This window comes from Gossypium hirsutum, chromosome D11 (assembly GCF_007990345.1).
Source record: "Gossypium hirsutum isolate 1008001.06 chromosome D11, Gossypium_hirsutum_v2.1, whole genome shotgun sequence".
Lineage (NCBI taxonomy): Eukaryota > Viridiplantae > Streptophyta > Magnoliopsida > Malvales > Malvaceae > Gossypium > Gossypium hirsutum.
The window spans coordinates 5,942,808-5,965,741 of NC_053447.1; the positions used below are offsets into that span (position 1 = coordinate 5,942,808).

Below are 22,934 nucleotides of genomic sequence, written 5' to 3' on the forward strand. Positions count from 1 at the left end.
AATTGAAATGTGAGAAATTGTGATTGACTTGAGATTATACGTGATTTAAATACCCTATTAACTAGTCGGGCTGAGTCGGATATAGTTGGCATGCCATAGGATTGGAAGAGTTCAGGGATACTTCGACCTTGAGTCGATGAGACACTGGGTGTCACTATATTTCTTCGGATAGATTCGATGAGGTACTGGGTACCAAATTTCTTCGGCTTTGCCGATGAGACACTGGGTGTCAATTATTGCTTCGAACTATCCGATGAGGCACTGGGTGCCATACTGGTGTGTTTGGTTGGATCCGTGTATCCGCTAAAGTCCGAGTTTTGTTAATAGGGTAATTAATGAAATGATAAACCGAACGAGTTGATCGAACGAGCTACTGAAATAAAATGAAAAGGTTGAATTGTGAATTGAAATGTGATATGAGATAGAGGAATGAACCTAAGGTTCATGATATGTCCAAATTTAAATTATGGATATATGATATTGTTTGATGAATTGCTATTGTTGAGATATTGAATTAAAATTTGTATATAAGATTTATGCATTATATGTTTATTATTGTTATAATTTGAATTATGGTAATACCACTGAGTATGAAATACTAAGCGTACGGTTGTTTCCTTGCGCAGGTCAATAGAAGTCAAAGGTCCCGGTTCAGCATCCAGATTAATCCCGGCTTCAGCATAACTTTGGTGATGTATATTTTCTTTTGGTAATGTGGCATGTACATAGAATGTGTATAAAGATTATTATGTTTTAATATAAATGGTTAAAAATGTTAGTATTATAAGTTTATGAATTATAATGAAAGAAGTTTATCTATTTTTATTTAAGTAGTACATTATTAAATTTAAATTGATATTATGTTGATTGAGTTTGATTAGAAGGTATTTAGAATAGAAAATGAGAATGTGATATGAATTGGTTGATTTGATTATATTTGAAAATGTTATGGTTTTTAATTGCAGGGGGTTTTATGTAAAAATAAGCAGAAGTACTGCCGAAATTTTTATAAAAAAAAAGTAAAAAAAGAAAAGAAAAGAAATGAATGAAGTAAATTAGTATAAATATTATATGATTTTATGATTTTATTTTAATATGTTTGTTATTTATTTAAGAACTATTGTAAATTATCTGATATGTCCGATAATGCCTCGTAACCCTGTTTTGGTGACGGTTTGGGGTTAGGGGTGTTACATTACCGATATATCAGCTCTTATGAGCTTACCGTTCTTTAGCTCGGAATGAGCTTATCGATCATGGTTCAAAAGAGCGGAAATGATAATGAATTGATAGATTACCGATTAATGTACATAGTGTGTATTACCCGAGTATCCTTCGATATTATTAGGTTCAACGAGCATTATACTGTTACCGATTATATGATTGAGAATGAAATAGAATATGATCTATGTGAATTGTATAGATGAAATATGATATGTGTTATGAGGACGTATGGAACTGGAAACGAAATTTTATGAAATGTATGAAAGAAATCATGAAAGAGTAAAATTTACAATAAAATAGTTTTGGACAGCAGTAGTCATATAAATTTGAAAAATCACTAAAAATTGTGGGAATCGCATTAAAGGTTGAATAAGACATTAAATTAAAGCTTATTGAGTCTAGTTTCATATAGAAGAAACGGTGTAAGCAAAAGAATCTTGCATTATGAGATATTTGAATTTTTGTGAGATAAAGTCAGAATGATTTCGGAATCCCCTGTTATGACTTTGAAAAATCATTAAAATTTGTATAAAAATAATTATGGGTTAGAATTTATATTATTAAAATTATTAATGAGTCTATTTTCAAGAGAAACAAACGGAAGTATCATCCGAATCTCGTACCAAGAGGTAATTAATTTTTAGAGAAGAATGGTCGGAACTGTCAGACAGCAGAACAGGGACGATTTTGAAGAATTAACTATACTTATTGGCTAAACCAAAAATTATAAAAATTTTATGGTAAGAATATATATGAGTCTAGTTTTGGAAAAATCAAGCGGATCTTAATTTGGAGTTCCGTAGCGCAATATATAAATAATTTAGTGGCTATGACTCGAGGAGACAGCTTGATGTGAACATGAGTAAATAGTGGAACTATGTGCAATTTTGATTGTATTATCTTGAGAACATGTTGTGAGGATTAGTAAAAGCATGTTAATAGATTGCTTATTATTTACATATCAACTTACTAAGCTTTAATGCCTACTCAGTTTATTTCTTCGTGTTTTATAGAGGTTTGTTAGCTAGCTCGATTCGGATGACGTCGGAGATAAGCATCACATTATCCAGTCGATTTCTCGGTACTTTTGAACTCATGGAAGTTGTGTAAATATGACATGTATAGGCTAGTTTATGGGAATATGTTTTTGGTTACTTTAGCTTATTGTATAGTTATGTGTTTTGATGTTCTTAAGCCATGAGATTTGGCTTAGTTGTTATAATGGTCAAATGTGTATAAGATGGTATGTTTTGGCAAGTTTGCTTATGAAGGATTTGATGCATATGATAATATTGGTATGTGATGAGTTGGTGAATTGGAAAATGCTTGAATGTTATTTGATATTAGGATAGGTATGAGGTTGAATCATATTAGTTTGGTATGTGTTTAAATACACAAATGGTATTGATTTGAGTATGTAAATGATTGGTTTTGAAATGGCATATATGTGCATTGAAATGGTTGTTTATAGTTGCTCATATTGCATGTGAATTTGGTACTATATGAATGGTTTAGGTACATGTGTTTTGGAGTGTGAAAAGTGGCTTAAATCAAGCCTATTTCATGCCACACGGCCTAAGTACATGGGCGTGTGACCCTTATTTGAAAATTTTTCTAAGTTTTTTCAAAACTTTTATATGTTATCGATTCAGTCCCAAACGTATGAATTAAGCTTTGCATGCTCGATTTAAGCATGTTATGAATATGAATGATTGATAATTACTAAAATGGAATGATATTTGTTAAATGTTTGATGAATTACCGATCTGAACTGAGTTGAAAGTCCGTTAATGCCACTTAACCTATTCCGGCGACGGTTACGGGTTAGGGGTGTTACAAAAAGTGTAGAGACATAGAATGATCCAATTGGAGAAAAATGATCTAAATCTACAACAATACACATACTATTAGACTAGTAATTAAGTTTAAACTAACAAATTTAACTACTATTATATGAGCTAGGACTAAAATTTATCAATTCGAAAAATACAGGAACTAAAATTGATTAAATAAAAATACATAGATTAAATCTACAATTTTTATAAAATATATAAACTAATAGCAAAATTTAACCTGTGAACAAAACAAAAGAATTTGTCACTGAACCTTGGAAAATTATATTCTATAGTTAAATATTAAATTTATAAAAACAATTTGGTATTTGAAATTATAAATTATATTATACACTATTTAAGAGCATCATCCATATATTACACTCATTCTTTTTTAAAATAAAATCATATTTAAATATATTTAAATATATTTATATATATTACTTACTTTCTGTTATGTGAGTATAGCATCATGATTCTTAATATTTGTTTTTTTGATGTCATGCCTAATCCTTAAATAAAATGATAGTACGCCTCAACGCACTTGAACCTACGTATTTTTACACTAATAACAATAATGATGCCAACTGAGGTAAGACTTAACCTCCTAATATCTACACATTTAAATATATCTCATTCAATATAATATTTTTCAAATGGAGAAGTATTTTCACTAAAACGAGAACCAACTTGATAGTAATATTTTCAGAAGGTAAAAATGATTAGAGTGTGTTCGGATTTCTTAAAATAAAAGAAAGTTAAGTAAATGAAGGGAAATGATAAAACAAATGTGATTAAGCAAAAAGGGAATTGGGAATCTCTTGTTTTCTTTTACTTTTTAATGCCTCAATTTGAGGGAAAGAAACACAAAACAGATTAGATGATGTAAAAAATTAATTTTGTTCTTTAAGGATTTTATTATTAACAATTTATTTTTAATTTTGCAAAAAAATTTAAAAAGAACTCTTTTATCGTATCAAATGTATTTAATATTTTTTTATAATTAGGCATATATTTATTAAATTTGTATTTAAAAATTAACAACCTCGTCATTAATTTTTATCTTTTATGAAGAATATTGGTATTTTCTATAATATTTAATTTAATTTAATTTTGTTATTAATTATTTATATAAAGAAATTTTTCAAAAAAAAATTATATATTTCATTTCCCTTTCACAATATACCCAAACAAAAGCTGTTAAGAGTTCTTTTCCGTTATAAATTTTAACAACCCGAATAAGAAATATATACTTTCCTTTTTTTTAACATTCCCCTACTTTCTTTACTTTTTTTTTTAATTAGATGGGTAAAGTATGCTTGTTGTGACTAAGCTATTAGTAAGTCTATGTTTTAGTCACTCAATTTCAAAAAGTTACTAAATGGTTACCGAATTATTCAAAAGTTTTTATTTAAGTCACTAAAATGTTAAAATCATCGTCGTATGATCTTCTCTGTTCACAACATTTATACCAATTGAAAGCTCTCGCTTCCCTTCTCTTCTACAGTTTAGTTTTTTTTTTTTACGAAGCAACTTTGAACATCATGAATCTACGAACCAAATTCAAACAACTTTCTTCTCTGATATCTGACACTGACTATCAGATCGACTTAGATCTAAGGTATGTTCTATTCGTCAATGGATACTGATCCATTGTACCAATCGTCAAATTATCGCTTAGAGCTTGTTAGCTAAACTTAAAAAAGGAAAGAAAAAAAAACCTTAATAACCCAATCACTTAAATAAAAACCTTCAAATAATTCAATAACTTAAATGAAAATTTTTAAATAAATCAATGATCATTTTGTAACTTTTTAAAATTAATTAATTAAAATATAAACTTATTAATAATTTAATGAGATAGATGTTATTTATTCTAAATATAAATAATGTTAGCTTTCCCTTCCCTTAAAAAAAAAAACTATCCAAATGAGGAAAAAGGATATTCTTTTGTAACATAGGGTTAGTTTTATCCAATTTTTTATAACCAAAAATAAAATTATCAATTAAATTAAAAAGAATTGAGACCTTTTCGCCTAAAGCTTTTAGAAATTCCCATTACTCTTAAAAATGTTAATTTTAATTAAATCTCTTTTGAAAAATTTCTCAAAATTTATTATTAAATCCTCCAAAAATTTTAAATTAATATCCATCCGCCACAAATGTACTGTGTTAAACTACTTCAATCGGTAAAAAACCGATATACAGCAGGAAAAGAAGCCGAAAATCCTTTTTATTTTTATTTTTTTTCCAAAAACATCTATATTTGTTTGACATAAAATCATTTTTTAGAAGATTTAGAATTCATCTCACATCAGTCTTACTACTTTTTAGTGCTTCGATTTGGGGAACGGCAGCCATTTACAAATAATGAAGAACTGAATTAACAATCACTAATAGATATAACAGTGACAATCTTTCATTTACTAATCCAATATGACGTGAAAAATCAGGATTTAAATTCACAGGTTTAAACGCCAGCTATATAGCTCTAAATTATACACATTTTTATACAAAAATCTCATTGCCGATGTCCTTCCGGCAATTGAACCACCTTGTGAAACGGTACCGTCCGCTGAGGCAAAGCTCCATCTTCCTCGTCATCATCGAATTCCAGTAAATACCTAGACAAATAACCCACATTTAATTAACTAATAATAACAATAACGAACAGTCCGAAATGAAAAGTTCATGCTCAGATACGTGGAGAAGATCGATAAAACGAGGAAGAACATTATCAGGCAGACAACAAGTGACCTATTTATCTGCTACATTACGGAAAGAATTGAGGATGTCACTTACTCATCTGATTTCCTCTGGAAAGACAGAAATGGTTGACAGCCCCCCATCGATACACACAAGAAATTAGTAGTCAGTTCAATATATAAAAAGTAACATAAAAACCGGAGCAAATGACCCAGAATCAATTTTCGGGCACTGATGAGTGATGCATGGAATCATCACCTTTCGAGGAGTGCTGATGACAGTTGCCTTATACAGTGCGGTTGTTCCAGGATAAACGGCCAAAACTTGTCTCCCGGCAGGGAATTCTGGAGTACTAGCTGGGTCGTTCCGCTTCGGGAAAGGTATAATGCAAGATGCAGGCAGCTTGTACTTCCTGAAGTTGCAATAACAAAAACCGAATATTATTTGTATTTTTTCAAGTATTCTTGAAATCTATGCTGCTCTGACTATGTCCAACACATCCAAATATGGGTAATATAACTCAAAATTACAGTTAAAGCATGCTGTCAACACAAATAATTGAGCCACCATTTCTTATGTTTTAAAATATAAAAGGTCGAAAAAATAAACTCTAGTAGTATACAAGTAAATTCCTAACTGATTTCCAATTCCAGTCTTAATTTACAGAAACAATAAAACATGATAGTCCCTTCTTACCAGTGAGTAACAAAACTCGAACAAGCATAATATAGAAAACTATTTCGATGCAACTTAACTTAAAAAGAACTAAAGCATAAAAGCGTACTTTTGGCCACTGCCCTCTTCCTCATCACCCGGCTCCTCGTCGAGTACTTCAAATCTGCGAATGGGAAATGAAACCTTAACCAAGAACAAAGAAGACTCCAAATGGAAACATCTTACAGGAACCGTACTTACTCTTTTGTTTTCTCGTCAAAATTTATCACTTTTACGACAAACCACTCATCCTTCTCAGCATCCGAGGTGACTCTTGCAGCTACCTGAGTATATGAATGCAATAAATTAGGTCTACGAACAAATATCAATACAAATCTGGTTTTTTATGTTTGCTACATCATCTAAAAACTTACCTGTTCATCTTTGAGACTAACACATGCCTCGATATGACTCCGCATTGAAGGAGAAAGGCGAGAAATATCCGAATCAGACTTCATTCTTTTCCTTTTCTGATCATTACCATCTGCAGTTTGTTTCATGTCAGCTACATAAATAGGGAAGTTCCGATACTCTTATACTAATATCCAAAATCCACAAAAAGAAATGAGTTTTCCTTTTTGGCATATCTCATACATTCAATGTCCGAGTTTTGGAAGAATACAAACCATTACCATCTGCAGTTTGTTTAATGTCAGCTACATAAATAGGGAAGTTCCGATACTCTTATACTAATATCCAAAATCCACAAAAAGAAATGAGTTTTCCTTTTTGGCATATCTCATACATTCAATGTCCAAGTTTTGGAAGAATACAAAGAACATAAACACTTAATAATTTCAACTATCACAAAATAATTCGGGACCTGTAGTCATATCACTTCAAGAACCTTCATGTCATCAACCAAGCAAATGTATGTTTCATTAAACAACTCACCTATTGTACTTTCCGATAGGACAAAGAGACGACATAACACGGAGAAAATCAAATCATACAAGATTACAGCATTATCTTAACATATTTTTCATTATTATATAACCACGGTTAAAGGGTAAGTCAAGTGCTTGGTTGCCTTTTCCTTTTTCGCGATAAAAAGCGAAATGTAAAAGAAAAAAGGTGTGAATATCTAAAAAGCAAAGCACCAATCAAACCAAGCTTAAATGTTGTCATGCAAAGAGAGAAATGAATATAGAGGTTAAAGCAATCAAAATGTCTGATATAGACATATTTGGTAGTAGCACGTACCCATCTTTCTTCGTTGTTGTCCCGGAGGTCCAGATGGCAAGAAAGCATCAAGTTGATTTAGTAACAAGTTCGAAATCCTGTATCAATGCCATAACAATGGGTTTGTCAAAAACAACAGAAACAGTACTGGAAAACATAAAAGGCTAGACAGAAAGTTCGTTGCTACACTGGCCCCAAATACCAATAGAGAAAGAATTGTGAATTTGCAGAAGCCCAGGTTAACTAGAAAATGTGGAGGGAGAAAGAGAGAGAAGGAAAAAGCAAATTGTACAAGACTTCCTTAGAGATAATGTGCATACGTTACTTCTCTTTCCGAAAGATCTCTAGCTTGAATATATAAACTTTTCAGCCTCGATAATGAAGAATCGCCGGGTTTCTCAACTACCTCAGGAGCTGCATATACATAGAAGTTCTAGATTAGTTATAAACGGTCACTATCAGTAATAGTTAAACAAGAATAAGGCCAAAGAAGGTTAAAGAAGAAGGAAAACAATTCTCGAATCTTAAACAATACAATTTAATCATTTGTGTCCTATACTTTAAGCAAATTTTCTCTCCATTAAAGGTGTAGTAGATCACTTCATGCAAGACAACAATTCAAAAAGCAATTATATAAAGTATTTGCAGAAATCTCTAAGCTTCAAATCTGGGACTTTTTCATGCGGTGGGTTGGGATCAAGGATGCACAAAACCAAACCACAAACTTGACAATGCATCTCGTAATTTCTGTTATGACTTTTAAATGATAATAAGTAATGGATCTCGAAATTCCTGCTATGCTTGTTCTACACTCCTGATTAGGCTATCCGCATCCAAAAAACTGCTGATCGAACTTAAACCATATCAAATTGACTACAACATATTTAGTGTTCCAATCCATAAAGTTAGTTGTTAATTTGTAGAATAGTCTGATTTCTGATATCTTTTGTGCAAACAATCTCAAAGTTACGATATGAATTATGCGATAACAACTCAAAGAATAATCATGAGGCTCACTAATTAAAAGGTAAATCATACATGAAGATTTGACCATTAATTGCATACAAATTTGACCACTCTCTACTAAATAACGAATAATGCGCGAAAAACAACGCAACTTTGATTCTCCATGAAAATTACGCCCCATAAGCAGCCATGTTAACTGATATCATATTTTGTTATCCTAGAAGCAAATCCTTAACACCAAAGTTACATGACACAGATAACCACACTTAGCATTAAACCTTAATTTAGATCATAAAAACCTTGTAAACTACTTCACCATAAAACAAATGCAGCTAAGTTTTAAAGCAAAAGTCAATAGTCAAACCATCCTATCTTTTGTTATTAAGATTATCTCTAATTTCCTTTTCTCCTAAAAACGAATATATATATTCATGGATTAAGCGATCAGCAATAATGTGCAAAAATGTTAGCTTATTTATCCAATAAAATCCATTATCAACAAAATTTAAGATCTTTTAAACCAAACCCACCTCCAAAATCAATTTTTTGAATGAAACAATAAATACCTAGAGAACCAAAACAATTATATATTGTAATAATAATCTAAAACAAAATCCATTAATACTAGGGACCAAATGAAACAACCCAGATCATGAAATTTGAAGCTAAACGACTAAAATAGGGTTGAGAAATTTTACTAGCTTGAAGCTTCTTGTGAAGCTTGTTGATTTCGACAAGCACCTCTTCTTGTTCTTTCCTTAACCGATCGAGTTCCCTCGAGTTTTCCAAGATTGAAGCAATGTCCGGAGACGACATCGTTTCCTGTTTCCTCTCTTCGTCGGAAATACAATGTTGCCGGTTTTGCCAGATTACTTTCAAGTTCGAAGCTTGGATTTTTTTTTCTTTAATGAATCAAATCCTTAATTTGATCAAAAAGTAACTATTTTTTTTTTCAAATGAAGTTTGAATAAAATATTTATAACTCAATAATAATTGATATTCTTTTACCTCAGGAAAAGGGAAATAATAGTAATATCAAACTTATAATTTTAAAAAAATAGAAGTTAATGGTGGATAAAATTTTGACCTTTTTGTACTTTTCGTTATGGTCATGCCCTAATTATTGACACGTGGGAGAAAATATAAATGGTTTTTTATGTCTAGATTTCCATCTTTGCCACTTGTTAGATTCAAATGCCAATACTAAATAAATAAATAAAAGATTCAAATACCATTCTTCTCTGGTTTTTTCTGGGCCTCGCTTGAATTGAAGTTTGGGCAAAATGGGAAAAGAATCTTATGGTCCAAAAATAAAATGGAAATGTATTATAAACAAGGGCGTAAAGAAACCTCAAATTTCCTGTTACTGTTGAATTGAGTAATTTAGTGAATTTAATTTAATTATTGTGATACTTAATTTAAATAGCTTAAAATTTTAACTAGATATTTCATTTTAATTAATATTGGGAGGACGTCAAATTTATTCTAAAATAATTTTTTAAAATATCATTTATAAAAATATACAGGCTTTTCAACCATAACTAGTATTATGCTTGAAACTTTTGTGCTCAATTTTGACAATTCCATGAAGAGTTTTGAAGAGCAGAATCCTTCACTCACCTAAGGAATGTAAGTATTTGCTCTTGATGGTGTTTCAATCCATGCTTTGTAAATAAAGTGGGTACCACTAAATAGAAGCAAGGGATAAAACTCTAGCATGGATACAATATCAAACTATTGTTGGAATCGACTAGTTGTACAATAGGTAGCACTTTGAAACTTCTTTCAAGAAAGCTGAACTCCTCAACAATTAATATTAAAATTTTTTAGTCCTAATATTAATTGATTAATCTAATTTAATTGAGATCCTTCAATTTAACAAGCTTGCTCGACTAAACAAGATTATACTCTAACTGAGATCATTCAGCGCGATAATTTTATATTCGAATTGTGTTTATAAATTTTATAGTATTTGTTCGCACACACAATACAAGAATGAAACTTTAACATTTGACATAGAATTGGAGTTCATATCATCGGAAACTGACGTAGGAGAGCAGTCCGGCAGTGCCGGTGGGATGAACAACTTCAAGAGCCTCAAACAGCCATGAAAGAGATTCAAGGAGCTCGAAAACTTTGACTTTGTCATTGGGGTACTTCACCTCTGCAACATCCTCCTCATAACTGGTCTAACCATGAACTTATGCTTTCCTGGGAATCAAATTGTAGATCCTGCAAAACATATGGATGAGAAAATTTCGAGATTTTTATGATAATCATATGATGAACACTTTGAAAGGCTAACTTACAGATAGTTGCACATCTGGTGGTGTATCAAATTCCAAGTTCTCAAGCTCGGAAATTCCGCAAGTGCATGTATCTTTGTTTCCGGCCGACATCTCCATCGTGCCAGGATCATGAACGGCGTACGAGACTCGATCCTTTACCGAATTCTTTACCTGCAGGGAAGAATTATCCAAGCAATTCATCTCGGAATTTACAGCAGCCTGAGATTCCCCAGCCAACCATAATGGATACTCCAAATGATCCTCACATTCAACACCCTGGATCGGTAGATTAGATCCTTCTGCAGCAAATTTTGATTCCTGTTCCACGGTATCCAAACTTCGGTGAGGATCGAATGAATTCAAATGACAATTTCTTCCTTTCAATTCATAAACAGCAAAACTCCAAGTACCTGGTGCACCTTTTCGTCAATGTCATCTTCATATATCATTGATTCCCATGGCCGAGGTGGACTCCGAGTCATCGTTTTCGGGGTCCTTGGACTCGCACGAATCATTGAGTTATCTGAATCTTCCATCCTAGTAACGCCATCATTCTTATCGGTCTGTTTTGGTTGTTGACATGAAATTTTAGAAACCACATATTCCCCACCAACTTCTACTTCTTCAGCCCCTAAATGGTACTGATGCATCACCCAATTCGACTTTTCGGGCTTGTGAGCTCGGTTCGAACGTTTATAGAGAACCATGATCTTCTTCCAGCCCTTGCGAACTCCATTTTCTATGACAGGTTTGGTCTTTCCGGTCTTATGCCATCGAACATGCTCCTCGATCGTACTATGTCGGTTCTGGATCCTGCGGCGCTTTCGCTGACCAGTAGCATAAGCATTGATGGTTTGATGAAAGAAGTGGATACTACTCCCATCTTTCTTTACACCTGCAAAAAAAAAATGAAAATGATCCTCAGAATCAAATTTGTAAACCATTAAAAGACTCGAATATGTCGGGCATGGACCCTTACCAGGGAGATTTTGAGGATGAGTGTAACAGATTCCTTGATCCTCGTTCAGTGTGGGGATAAACTCGTCGATAAAGGGGTGTGGTTTTAAGTCTCCGACGCCGCATTTGGCAGCTAAATGCTCTAAAAGCTCGATATCGGAGGGATCAAATTTCAATCCAATTGGAAGGCCAGGCCACTGAGGCGAAACCTACATTAAAAAAACAAAGAAAAACAGCTTCAAGGTGGACGTTACTGAGGCCAAAAATTCATGCTATGAAACACTCGAAGTGTCGAACTTACATCACTATTATCAATACGGCAATGACAGTTCGGACATTCACGATTTGCTCCACAGTCAGGGTCAGTGATTTGAATGGCGTTTTTTACTTTCTTTGCAATTGATCTACTGTCAATGAGCCAGCTTCTGCTGCAAATTACAATGATTTTTTGTCAATAAAGATGCAATGAAATATGGAAGAATTTTCCATTAAAATCGTATCAATCTGTAAGAAATGAATCATGGGATGTTTCATTACGGTTGAATTGAAAAAGGGTTTCTTTTTAACTGAACTATGGAAGATTTTTCCATTAAAATCATATCAACCTCAACAATGCAGCTCATAAAAGATGATGAAACTCTAGCATATAATAACCTCCCTACACATTCAAACTCAAGTGAAAACAAAAACAAAAAAAAAAAAAGAAGAAGAAGAAGAGGAAGAGAAAAACAGAACTTTATTAGAACCAAAAAGAAAAAAGAAAATATTTTCTTTGGGAATTGGATTTCAAGTTAAATTCCATGAATTTATATAAAGAAAAACACCCAGAAACCAAAATCATCCCCATGTCAAAGAAAATTAAAGAAGAGATTACTTTTAATCTCGCATAATCGAAATTAATTCATTAATTAATTAATTGGATTTTCTTAATTAATTTCTTAACCTTACCTCGCCATGAACAAGAACAAAAGAAATACAGAGTAAGAAGAAGAGAGTGTGAGCGAAGCTTTTAAGCTCTCTCTTCTTTGTCCTTTTTGCCTTTTCTTTCTACAATAGGCTATTACTTGAGTCAACTCGAGGCAGAGACAGAGCGGGAAACGGTTGCTTCGGAACGGGATAAGAGATTCGGAAGCTGAACCTCAGCTTCGGCGAAAGACATATGTAGGTCCCACCGTTGACTGAACCTAGATCCAAACCATTCTATTAACGACACGAAGCTAATGTCCGAAGACTACTTGGCAGGTTCGAAATGGAAAGCAGGTGTTTCATGGCATTTTTGGTAATTAACTTGAATTTCCTACTTGCATCCCAAGTTTTAAGATAATGGGGACGTTGGTCGGTTGGAACACTTTGATAAATTTTAAGAAAATCACATATTAGTACTTTTTTTTCCCTTTTACTTTTTTTTATTTGATTGAAATTCCACTGATGCTTACGCGGTTAGCATTATATTATCATTATTACGATAACATTGTTATGTCATCCATTGATGATTGTTTGAATTCATCGGTGTGATAATTATGTATTTTCATATTTATTTTTTACTATTTTTTTATATATAGAAAAATAGATTAATCGACCAATGATTTGCCCGGTTAAATGAGTATATTACACCTGGATCAATAGAGATTGAGCAGCAACTTGTGATTCCTCATTTCTGTTCAAAGAGATGTTTACAACACTGGTTTCTAAGAAAGGAAAAATAATCACAAGAATCAAAAGAAATCAATCTCTAAATAATTACCAGAAGGCTTCACATCTAAACCCGGAACCATGTTATTCGTTGGAGCTTTTGCCATGTTGGTTCCCGCAAAAAAATCCGTCATGGACGGCTTTGGCACCTCTGGCGGATTAGCACATCGAATGAGTGCCCAATTCACACTCTGAAAGAACGGATGCTGTTTAACTTCAGTAGCCCCACGCCTATATGCAAGCCGATGCTGTGGTTCCTTTACGAGTAAGCCTCGGATCAAGTCCTTCGCTGCAAAGCTCACATTTGGATACTCTGGAAATCTCAATGGCTGGCCGATCACGTTAAACAGAGTTGCCCGGTTCTCGGCTCCCTTAAACGGGGTTTTTCCGAACAAAAGTTCGTATAGAAAGATCCCAAACGTCCACCAATCGACAGCACTTCCATGGCCTTGGCCTTTAATAATTTCAGGTGCCAAGTACTCGTGAGTGCCAACGAAGGACATTGATCGAGCATTGGTAGGTTCTGCAATGAGCTCAGGAAGAGGGCTAACTTGCTGATTCGTTTCACTCTTTATTTTGCTCTTCTTTTCTTTCTTGGACTTGCTCGGAAAAAGACGCGGTCCGAAACATGCTGGTTGGATACAATCTGGCTGCATTACACAAGTTGGCTGGAGGCATGCAGGCTGAGCACAGTACACTGAATGTTTCGACGCCAGAGTCGAGTTTGAAGACTTAACCAGTGTCGGCGAGACAGAACATCTTAGTGAGAGATCGAAATCCGAAAGCATTATGTGTCCATCTTCTCGAACCAAAACATTCTCTGGCTTAAGGTCTCTGTAAATAATCCCAAGCATGTGCAGATACTCCAAAGCAAGGAGAACTTCGGCCACATAAAATCTGCAAAACAACAGAGGAAGATCAATGCCAATAATATGGATGATATTTTTGCTGCAATCAGTTCATCGTATCGGACCTAGTTATCATCCAATATGTTGAAGAACACAACTTATTCAAATTGCATGTCGTAAAAACTAGATGAGTGGGATAAGAACATGAATACTTCCTAAAACATCTGATATGAAGAAACCTGAACTAACAAAACATCAATCAGGGATCACAGCAAACAAACCTGGAGAAGATGTTATCGATGAAAGTTGACTATAATTGAGACCTAAAGGAAAGGAGGGATATAAACAGCCTAACAACTCCAAGAACAGCCAAAAGGTGTGTTTAGAGCCGCCAACTAGAGATGATCATGTTATGGATTCAGATTCGAGCAAAGCCACTAGATACAAGTTATTCCATTTTCCACATAGGAGGTTTCTTGTTCTTATCGTGGTAAAACCAAAATTGTAACATGATTTCCCTAGCAGTGTTGTATTGTATTAAGGACAACTGTGTCGGATACAAGTACATAAAGGGAAAAAAAAGGTGGTTTCCTAATCTTAATGTAGTAACAACAAAATTGCAGCATTGAGTTTCCTATAAGTGTTGTATTGTAAACCTGATGGGGCAATAGAGTTAACAGGAAATGGATCCACAGGTTTCCATGAAAAACCTTAAATGCATGCAGCAGTTATGTTAGAAAATGCAGCAATGCAAACTTGAATATTATGCTGCTTCCATTCTTCACATAACCTGATAAGGATATAGGGATATCACCATACTCACAGTGGACAGTTGTCCATGTTCGAAACTTCCACCCAAGTCCGAGTAACATAGCTTGAGCATAAAGAGTAATGAATAAAGGATACATACCCAGACAAGGGTGATATATGACCTCCAAGAGTCCTCCAAAGACGGGAAAAATTAACTTTGAAAAAGCATTAGAAGAGCGACAGCTAACCTGGCAGCTTGCTCTGAAAAGTACTTTCCAGGTTGCCTTTGCCTGAGAGCATGCAAGTCTCCTCCGGGGCAAAACTCCATAACCAAGCAAGAAAGCTTCTCTGTCTCAAAATGTGTATACAAGGTGGGGAGGAAAGGATGATCCAAAGATTGGAGAATCTCCCTCTCTGTTTGGGCTCTAAGAAGCTTTTTTCGACTTGCCAAAAGAGCTTTATCCATAACTTTCATGGCGAAATAAGTATTGGTGCCAGTCAATTCAGATTGATAAACACTGCCTATATCTCCACATCCCAGTTTCCTCAACACCCTAAAGTGCTTAAAGCCCAACTCTCCTTTCCGTGATCTAACAGCTTGAATTGCAGCCCATCTTATATCATTTGCTTGGTGGGGCTTGTAAATGGCACTGATTGAACAACTTGAGCTGCTTTCTTCACTAATATCACTGCAATTGCTCCCCCTATTGATGCTCGTCTTCCTACTCACTTCACCGCTTTCATCACTGCTTGCACATTCACTAACTTCTGTATTGGTGAAACTTTGTTTAGCTTCGGCATACAGAGATCTGGTGCACATACTACTCGAACGACTCACACAAATGCTTGGTTCTGATTGAGATACAATGTGGTTGTTCAACTGAATGGCACTGGGCACAAGCTTTTCAACAACGGGATGTTTGAAGGAAGACTTGCTTGCCATTGTTGAAATCTTTCCCACCGATTCGGATTTCACCTTGCTCGAATCATAATAGTGTACACCAGGCACAGTTTTTTCAGATTGCAATGAACGAAAGGAGTTAGAACTCTTATGATCATCAATGGGATGTTTGAAGGAAGATTTGCTTCTCACTGATTCAGATTTTACCTTACTCGAATCATAATAGTGTGCACCAGGCACAGGTTTTTCATATTCCAACGAAGCAATGGAATCAGAAGTTTTATGATCATCGATGGGATGCTTTGAGGAAGACTTGCTTGCAGTTGTCAGAATCTTTCCCACCGATTCGGATTTTACCTTACTAGAATCATAATAGTGTACACCAGATACAGTTTGTTCGTATTCCAATGAAGCAGTGGAATTGGAACTCTTATGGTCATCAATGGGATGTTTGAAGGAAGATTTGCTTGCCACTGCCAAAATCTTTCCCGTCAATTCAGATTTCATCTTGCTTGAATCATAATAGTGTTTTGCCATATTAGGCATTTCTTCACAGACCAAGTTGTCATAGGCTGTTTTGCATGAATGCTTTTGAGAGCCAATTGAACCATCATGATTTTGAACGGTCCTTACACCATGATATGCAGAAGAAAGCCCTTCATTTTCAGATTGTTTCGGTAATGGAAGCCGAGAAGGCCGCCTAGGTATCCCGGATGTTGAAGGAGGGTCATTGTTTCCTATACCAGAACCTAGATTCTGATTCTTTGATGAAGAAATAGCAAGGGATTCCATTGAACAATTCAACAACACCTATCACTGCCAAACCAAAGTGAAATTCAGCAACGTTCAACTTTTTTTTTCCTCTACATGATAACTCTTTGATAAAGCCATAATTGCAGAATCAACCAACTTAATATCCCAAATGCACACAAAAACTGTTACAAAATACAAAATAATCGAATGCTAAGAGAATCAGTTCAAAACCAAGAAATGAAAATTTAAAACAGCAGTCTTAAATTCAAAACAAAATATAATCAACTAGCACATCTTACGATTAAAGAAAAGACCAAATATGATTACAGGTATACTAAGAAATCAATAAACTGTATTTTAACAATCTTAATATATATATATAATCCTTGGTTACTAAGAAAATGCATGAAAAACGAAACAAGCTTAGTGTGTCTGCGTGTGTGTATGTAATCTTGATCGATAAAGAAAAAGAAAAGAACCCATCATCGAAAAAGAAAATTTAAAGAGGCCAAAAGCAAGTTACCTGATCATAGAACAGATAAAAGAATGCAGGACAAGGTGATATCTTTCATGAAATGAAAAACCCAGAAATTACTAAGGAGACAAAAGCTCTTCTTTGAAGAGAAAAGTGAAAAGAGCTTTCCTGTATTGTTTGGGGGGTTGATTTTGCCTATTACAGATCCGATCCAAACAAGAGAAAAGAAAGAAAGCAAAAAAAATAGGAGAAAGAATCAGAAAACAATGATAATAACTTCGTTTTAAACGAAATCTTAATTTATGGATGGAAGTTGATGTTCTATGTTATTTTCCGTCGCTTTTTGAAAAAAGAAAAGAAAAAACAAAGCTAAACTTAACAATTAACGAAGATTAAAGCCGTCCTTTATCCTTGGATTGGTCTTCCTCTCAACTCAAGTCTCAAGCATAAATAAATAAAATATAAAACTCTTAAACTCTATTTTTTTTCCTTTCTTTCTTTTACTTTATTTTTTTCCCTTTTTGCTTTGCTTCCTCACTTTTCTTGCTCTTGTTTTGTTGTTTGGCCACCCTGCTTTTTGATAATCTCCCTCCTACTACCAGCTTTCGGTTTTTTTTTTCACTATCTTATGCTTATTCATTCATTATATTCGAATTTTTGTAATTATTTTTAATTAATATATTTATGTATTTAGTGTACAAATATAAATTATTAAAATACTTTTTGCATTCATATTGTATTGTGTGTTATGTTTAAAATTATCATAAATTATTTTTTAAGGAAGCCATATATGTTTTTTTATTATTTTAAGTATTTTTTTCAAATAAAATATTTTCAAAACTGAGTTTTTACTTTAAAATTAATAATAAAATGATATGCTTTAGTTTTCATGGTTTTTATAAATATATTTTTAATAAAATAATATTATGATAAGATTTTAACTCATATCATTTTTTTTCTTTCACAATATAAGCGTGTGATAATTTATTTTTTAAAATGCATTAAATTTTATAAAAATACCAAAAAATTGTTAAAAGACATTATTATAGTTATAAATGATTTATTAACTAGTAAAGCTTGACCACAAAATTAAAATCATATGAGTTAAAATATTCTTAATTGACTAAAATTCATTTTTATAAAAAACACATGTAGTACAATTAAAATATAAAAATACATTAAATAAATAAATTAGCAAATCAAACCCAAAATTTTATATGCTTTAACTTGAGATAAAATAAAATAAAATATAAATATATTGATAATACTGGATAAAAAGTCAACAAAATTGAGATAGGTATTGGAATTTCCCCTTAAAAATTAATGCGTTCAACAATACATTTATAAATGATTACAATGCTTACTCTTAAACTTGATTTATAAATTCCTTTTGTTTGGTCAAAGTAAATTTTTAATAATTTATAAAGAGATAATATTGTTTAACAAAAGATTATTAAGTACTCAATAATTCATTTTCAATCAATCTTGATAATCAAAAGCAGTAGTCAACAATAAGATTCTCTCATTTTATTTTATTTAAAAAAAACCAATGAAAATTACAATTTATTTATTTTTACATGGGTATCTTTTACCGGGTATTTATAAACAATATAGATTTTTTTAATGCAATAATTGTATTATATTTTAAATAGATTTTCTTTTTTTCTTTTGGCGGGAACGGGGATCACATAACATGATCGCTTTAGGGGCACCCTCTCATGAATTCAGTAATTAACGCCGTTAATCACCGGGGGTAAATCTGCCTTTTCACGTTTGACCCCATCTTCTTTATTATTGCCTAAAGAAAAGAGGGAATATCTATGTCTTTTAATTTTTGATAGGATTAAGGAGTTCATTTAAGACGAATGGAGGCACCCTGCCACGCTGGAGGGTCCCACAATTTGCTTTTCTATTGTATGGCTGGCTATGGCACTGTGTGGGGCCCTCCTTAAGGGTCTTTTCGAGAATTCGTAGGGTACTTATGTTAGACAAAGGGTAGACTGGTAACCCTAAATCCCGCCCTAATTATAAGACCTTTTTCTCTTTTAAGGGTATCCCTTGAATTAACTAAACCATCGTCTTTGACCACATAAATTTATGATGATCCCACGGTGATGAGGGAATTTCTCTAAAATCGAACGGTCCCTAGCCTAGTGAGATTGAAGGGATGTCTGATATTGCCAACTGACTCTGTCATGCTTTCTGATTTTTGACACGTGTATTTATTAGGTGATAAACTAATCATTTCGGTCTGCCACTTCCAAATGGAGAGGCTGATGAATATTTAAATTGTTAATATATAAAACATAGTAAATTATAAAAATACCTTAAAAATATATGAATTATTTCACCTGATCATACATACTGTGAACATAGATTGTAAGTGAAAATTATTATTTCCCAAAGTTTATGTCTAACCCAAAAAGAAAAAGAAAAGTATGTTACAATTTTAAGGAACATCCGAACAGATACGAAGAAGAATGTCATAATTGCAATCATTTTCTAACACACTTTAAATATCATTATTTTTTATGAACAACGAATTATTTTAAACAAATTTTATGGAAATAAACTAGGTTGAACAGCTTCAGAAGACACGTAGGACAGCACAATCTGTATCCCCTCGTTCAGCCCTTCAGGTACGGCAGCTAAGCGGCTTCAGTCTTTTAAAGCTTTTAGAGTTTTTTTAAGTAAGCGTTTGACTGAATCGAGTCGAATCGAATCGAATGAAAATATTTTAAATTTATCGAATTGATGAGTTTTATTTTATTATTTTACTTCAATTTAATTTTTTTTTCAAATTGAGTCGAATAAAATAAAATTTAAGTTAAATTAAATTGAATAAAATTATTCGAGTTAAATTAAAAATATTAAATTAAAATTTTATTACAATATAATTAATTTCATAGTAGACTACATATATTTTACACAGAATAATTAAGAATTTAATTTACATCTACAAAACTTTATATAAAAAACCTTAGATCAACTAAATAAACAATAAACAATAAAAATAAATAAACTCAACTCTTTCTCTTTCAAATTTAGGCCTTATTTTGATTTTCACAAGCCACTATGATTATTTCAAATCATTAAATGATAAAATATTCTTTAAATAAAAGTGTTCCTTACATAAACAGATATTCAAGCAAATAATCCTCTCTAAAACCTCTGTTTAAGTTGGTAACTGTTAAGATATATTGTCTAAATAAATAGATAAAATAATAAGAATTAATCTGTCATCATTTTAGGTATTATAAATTTATTTAAATCTTCATGTAAAATTCGAAAAATTACATTTGATGATTTCAAAAAAATACAAATACTTGATTCCAAATTAAAAGCTATTATCGTCAATTAATATGCTAGTTGATTCCCTTCACGAAATATATGTTTGAGTTCAATTTTCCAATCACAAACAACTAATTTTTTATGCTCGTAGCACCCTTCATACAAATAAAATCCAAAGCTGTTAACTATCCGTTTCAAGAATCACCCATCTCACCTTCATCTTCTTTAGTAACATTAATCCATCACAAATACTTCATAATTCAACTTCAATATTACTACAATTTCCGTATTATAGCTTCTTATCTCATAAAGACAATTTCCATTGCTAATAATAGAGGTGATCATGAGCCGGGTTGAGTCCAGACAAAATTTTAGGCCCGTTTTCTAGGCTCCGGCCTGGCCCGACTCGAAATATAGGCCTAAAAATTTGTCCAAGCCCGGCCCGAAAAAATTGCTAAGCCCGAGTCCGGCTTGGCCCATATTATATTTTACAACACCAAAATAGCATAAAAAAACTTAAATATATATATTTGATTAAAAATAAAAAAAATATATTTAATATATAAATTGGCCGAGCCGGGCCCAGGCCAAAAAAAGTTTTACCCGAGACCCGGCCCGTTTTCTAAACGTGCCTCGTTTTTTTTCCAAACCCATATTTCGGGCCTATATTTTTACTCAAAACTTCTCATTTTTCGGGCGGACCATCAGGCCAGGTCGGGTAGCCCAACCCATGATGACCTCTAGCTAATAATCTATTTATCTATTTTTGTTGCATATTACAATTGAACAATTGGGTGATTCCCCAATAAAAGCCGTTTTTTTTAATTTATCGAAATGGGCCGATTTTTTTATTATTTACCAGAATGTGCCATTTTCCGCAAAATCGCATCCACGTCAGCGCGATGTCAGGGTACGTGTCAGGACATCGCGTCCACGTCAGTGCGATTTGCTTACGTGGACACAAATCGCGTGTAACACCCCTTACCCGAGACCGTTTCTGGAGTCGAGCACGAGGCATTACTTGGCTTATCTTACCAGTTCGGAGCATAAAAACTAGGTTTGAAAATTTATTTCATTATTCGCAGCAAATCTGTCTAGTCGCGCAGCAGTTACTAAATTAATTATAACTTGAGCTAAAGAACTCGAAATTTAATCCCGTAAATTTTCCCTGAAACTAGACTCATATATCTACTCACCATAAAATTTTTAGAATTTTTTGTTCAGCAAATTAGTACAGTTTATTAGTTAAAGTCTCCCCTGTGTCACCACCAGACTGCCCTGACCTCTAGTCACTAAAAATAAGTTTTCTCGCTATAGGATTTTCATATGAAGTTCTTACTTGTTTCTATAGAAAATAGACTCATTAAGGAATCTAAGCATGTAAATTTCAACTCATAACCATTTTTGTACAATTTGTAATTATTTTCTAAACTCAGATTAGGGGACTCCAAAAACAGTTCTGACCCTATCTTACTAAAATTCACATATCTTAAAATATAAATTTCTTTTTCCTACACCGTTATTTTTCCATGAAAATAGACTCAACAAGCTTTAATTCCATATATCATTCACCCTCTAATTCATTTTATACTATCTTGGGTGATTTTTCAAATTCACGTCACTGTGCTGCCTGAATTCTGTTTCTTTGCAAAATTTTATCCTTTTATGATTTCCATGCATAATTTATCACCTAATCTTTCATAACAACAAACACCTTCATCCTTAATCATTTTAATAACCATACATCATCAACTACTTACACATCACTCATTATTCATATTATACCAAAAGTAGCTAAGTTTCTATACATGCCATACACAAAACAAAACGTCTAATTATACCGAGTTATTTCTTTGATAGTGTGATCGGCCTCCGACGTTTCCTTCGATCCCCGAGTGGCTAGATAAGTACTATAAGAAGAAGAAAATAAAGAGATTAAGCACTAGGCTTAGTAAGCTTACAAGCAAATAAATCACAACATTCAACATAATGGATAATTATGCATAATATCATCTAACATCATAAATTTCTTTACTTCTCAATTTCTATCTTCTTCTTTATTCCCTTACCTTATTTCTTACTTGACCTTTCCGTTTTCATAAATATAATCTACTTTTCCTTTGCTGTTAATTCACTGTAATTTAACTCGTACCCTGACCCGTTGAACCACTCGGAATACTAAGGATACTAGGGTCGTTCCTGTCTATCAATATCCTGCCAATGCCATGTCTTTAACATGGACTTACATGAATTATTCCTGTCTCCAATGCCATATATAATATGGACTTATATGGCTCAATCCTGTCTCCAAAGCCATATTTCTAATATGGACTTACATGGCTCATTTCTGTTCTG

At 33.0% G+C, this 22,934-nt stretch overlaps 3 protein-coding genes across 5 annotated transcripts; all 3 read right to left on the reverse strand.

The window, feature by feature from the left end:
* Window positions 1–5,453: 5,453 nt before the first annotated feature.
* LOC107911769 (SAGA-associated factor 29 homolog A) lies at window positions 5,454–9,714 on the reverse strand. Its single transcript, XM_016839690.2, has 9 exons — window positions 9,323–9,714; window positions 7,979–8,072; window positions 7,680–7,756; window positions 6,851–6,960; window positions 6,678–6,760; window positions 6,547–6,600; window positions 6,021–6,174; window positions 5,859–5,872; window positions 5,454–5,680 (listed from the first exon to the last, which is right to left on the reverse strand). Exons 1-9 carry the CDS (start codon window positions 9,438–9,440, stop codon window positions 5,578–5,580), a joined length of 807 nt encoding a protein of 268 aa, XP_016695179.1. The 5' UTR covers window positions 9,441–9,714; the 3' UTR covers window positions 5,454–5,577.
* Window positions 9,715–10,436: 722 nt separating this feature from the next.
* Window positions 10,437–12,964, reverse strand: LOC107910862 (SUPPRESSOR OF GAMMA RESPONSE 1). Of its 2 annotated transcripts, XM_016838787.2 has the most exons (6): window positions 12,818–12,953; window positions 12,171–12,297; window positions 11,892–12,078; window positions 11,323–11,807; window positions 10,934–11,230; window positions 10,437–10,856 (listed from the first exon to the last, which is right to left on the reverse strand). In XM_016838787.2, the coding sequence occupies exons 1-6, from the start codon at window positions 12,823–12,825 to the stop codon at window positions 10,803–10,805; spliced, it is 1,158 nt and encodes a 385-aa protein (XP_016694276.1). In that variant the 5' UTR covers window positions 12,826–12,953; the 3' UTR covers window positions 10,437–10,802. The 2 variants fall into 2 exon arrangements, with proteins under 2 accessions (XP_016694276.1, XP_040961659.1); XM_041105725.1 differs by having other exon boundaries at window positions 10,557–10,856; window positions 11,323–12,078; window positions 12,818–12,964.
* A 534-nt stretch (window positions 12,965–13,498) lies between these two features.
* On the reverse strand, window positions 13,499–17,839 carry LOC107911771 (serine/threonine-protein kinase D6PK). Of its 2 annotated transcripts, none has more exons than XM_016839692.2 (3): window positions 17,337–17,839; window positions 15,408–16,876; window positions 13,499–14,458 (listed from the first exon to the last, which is right to left on the reverse strand). In XM_016839692.2, the coding sequence occupies exons 2-3, from the start codon at window positions 16,850–16,852 to the stop codon at window positions 13,585–13,587; spliced, it is 2,319 nt and encodes a 772-aa protein (XP_016695181.2). In that variant the 5' UTR covers window positions 16,853–16,876; window positions 17,337–17,839; the 3' UTR covers window positions 13,499–13,584. The 2 variants fall into 2 exon arrangements, with proteins under 2 accessions (XP_016695181.2, XP_016695180.2); XM_016839691.2 differs by having other exon boundaries at window positions 15,408–16,995.
* Window positions 17,840–22,934: the final 5,095 nt, after the last annotated feature.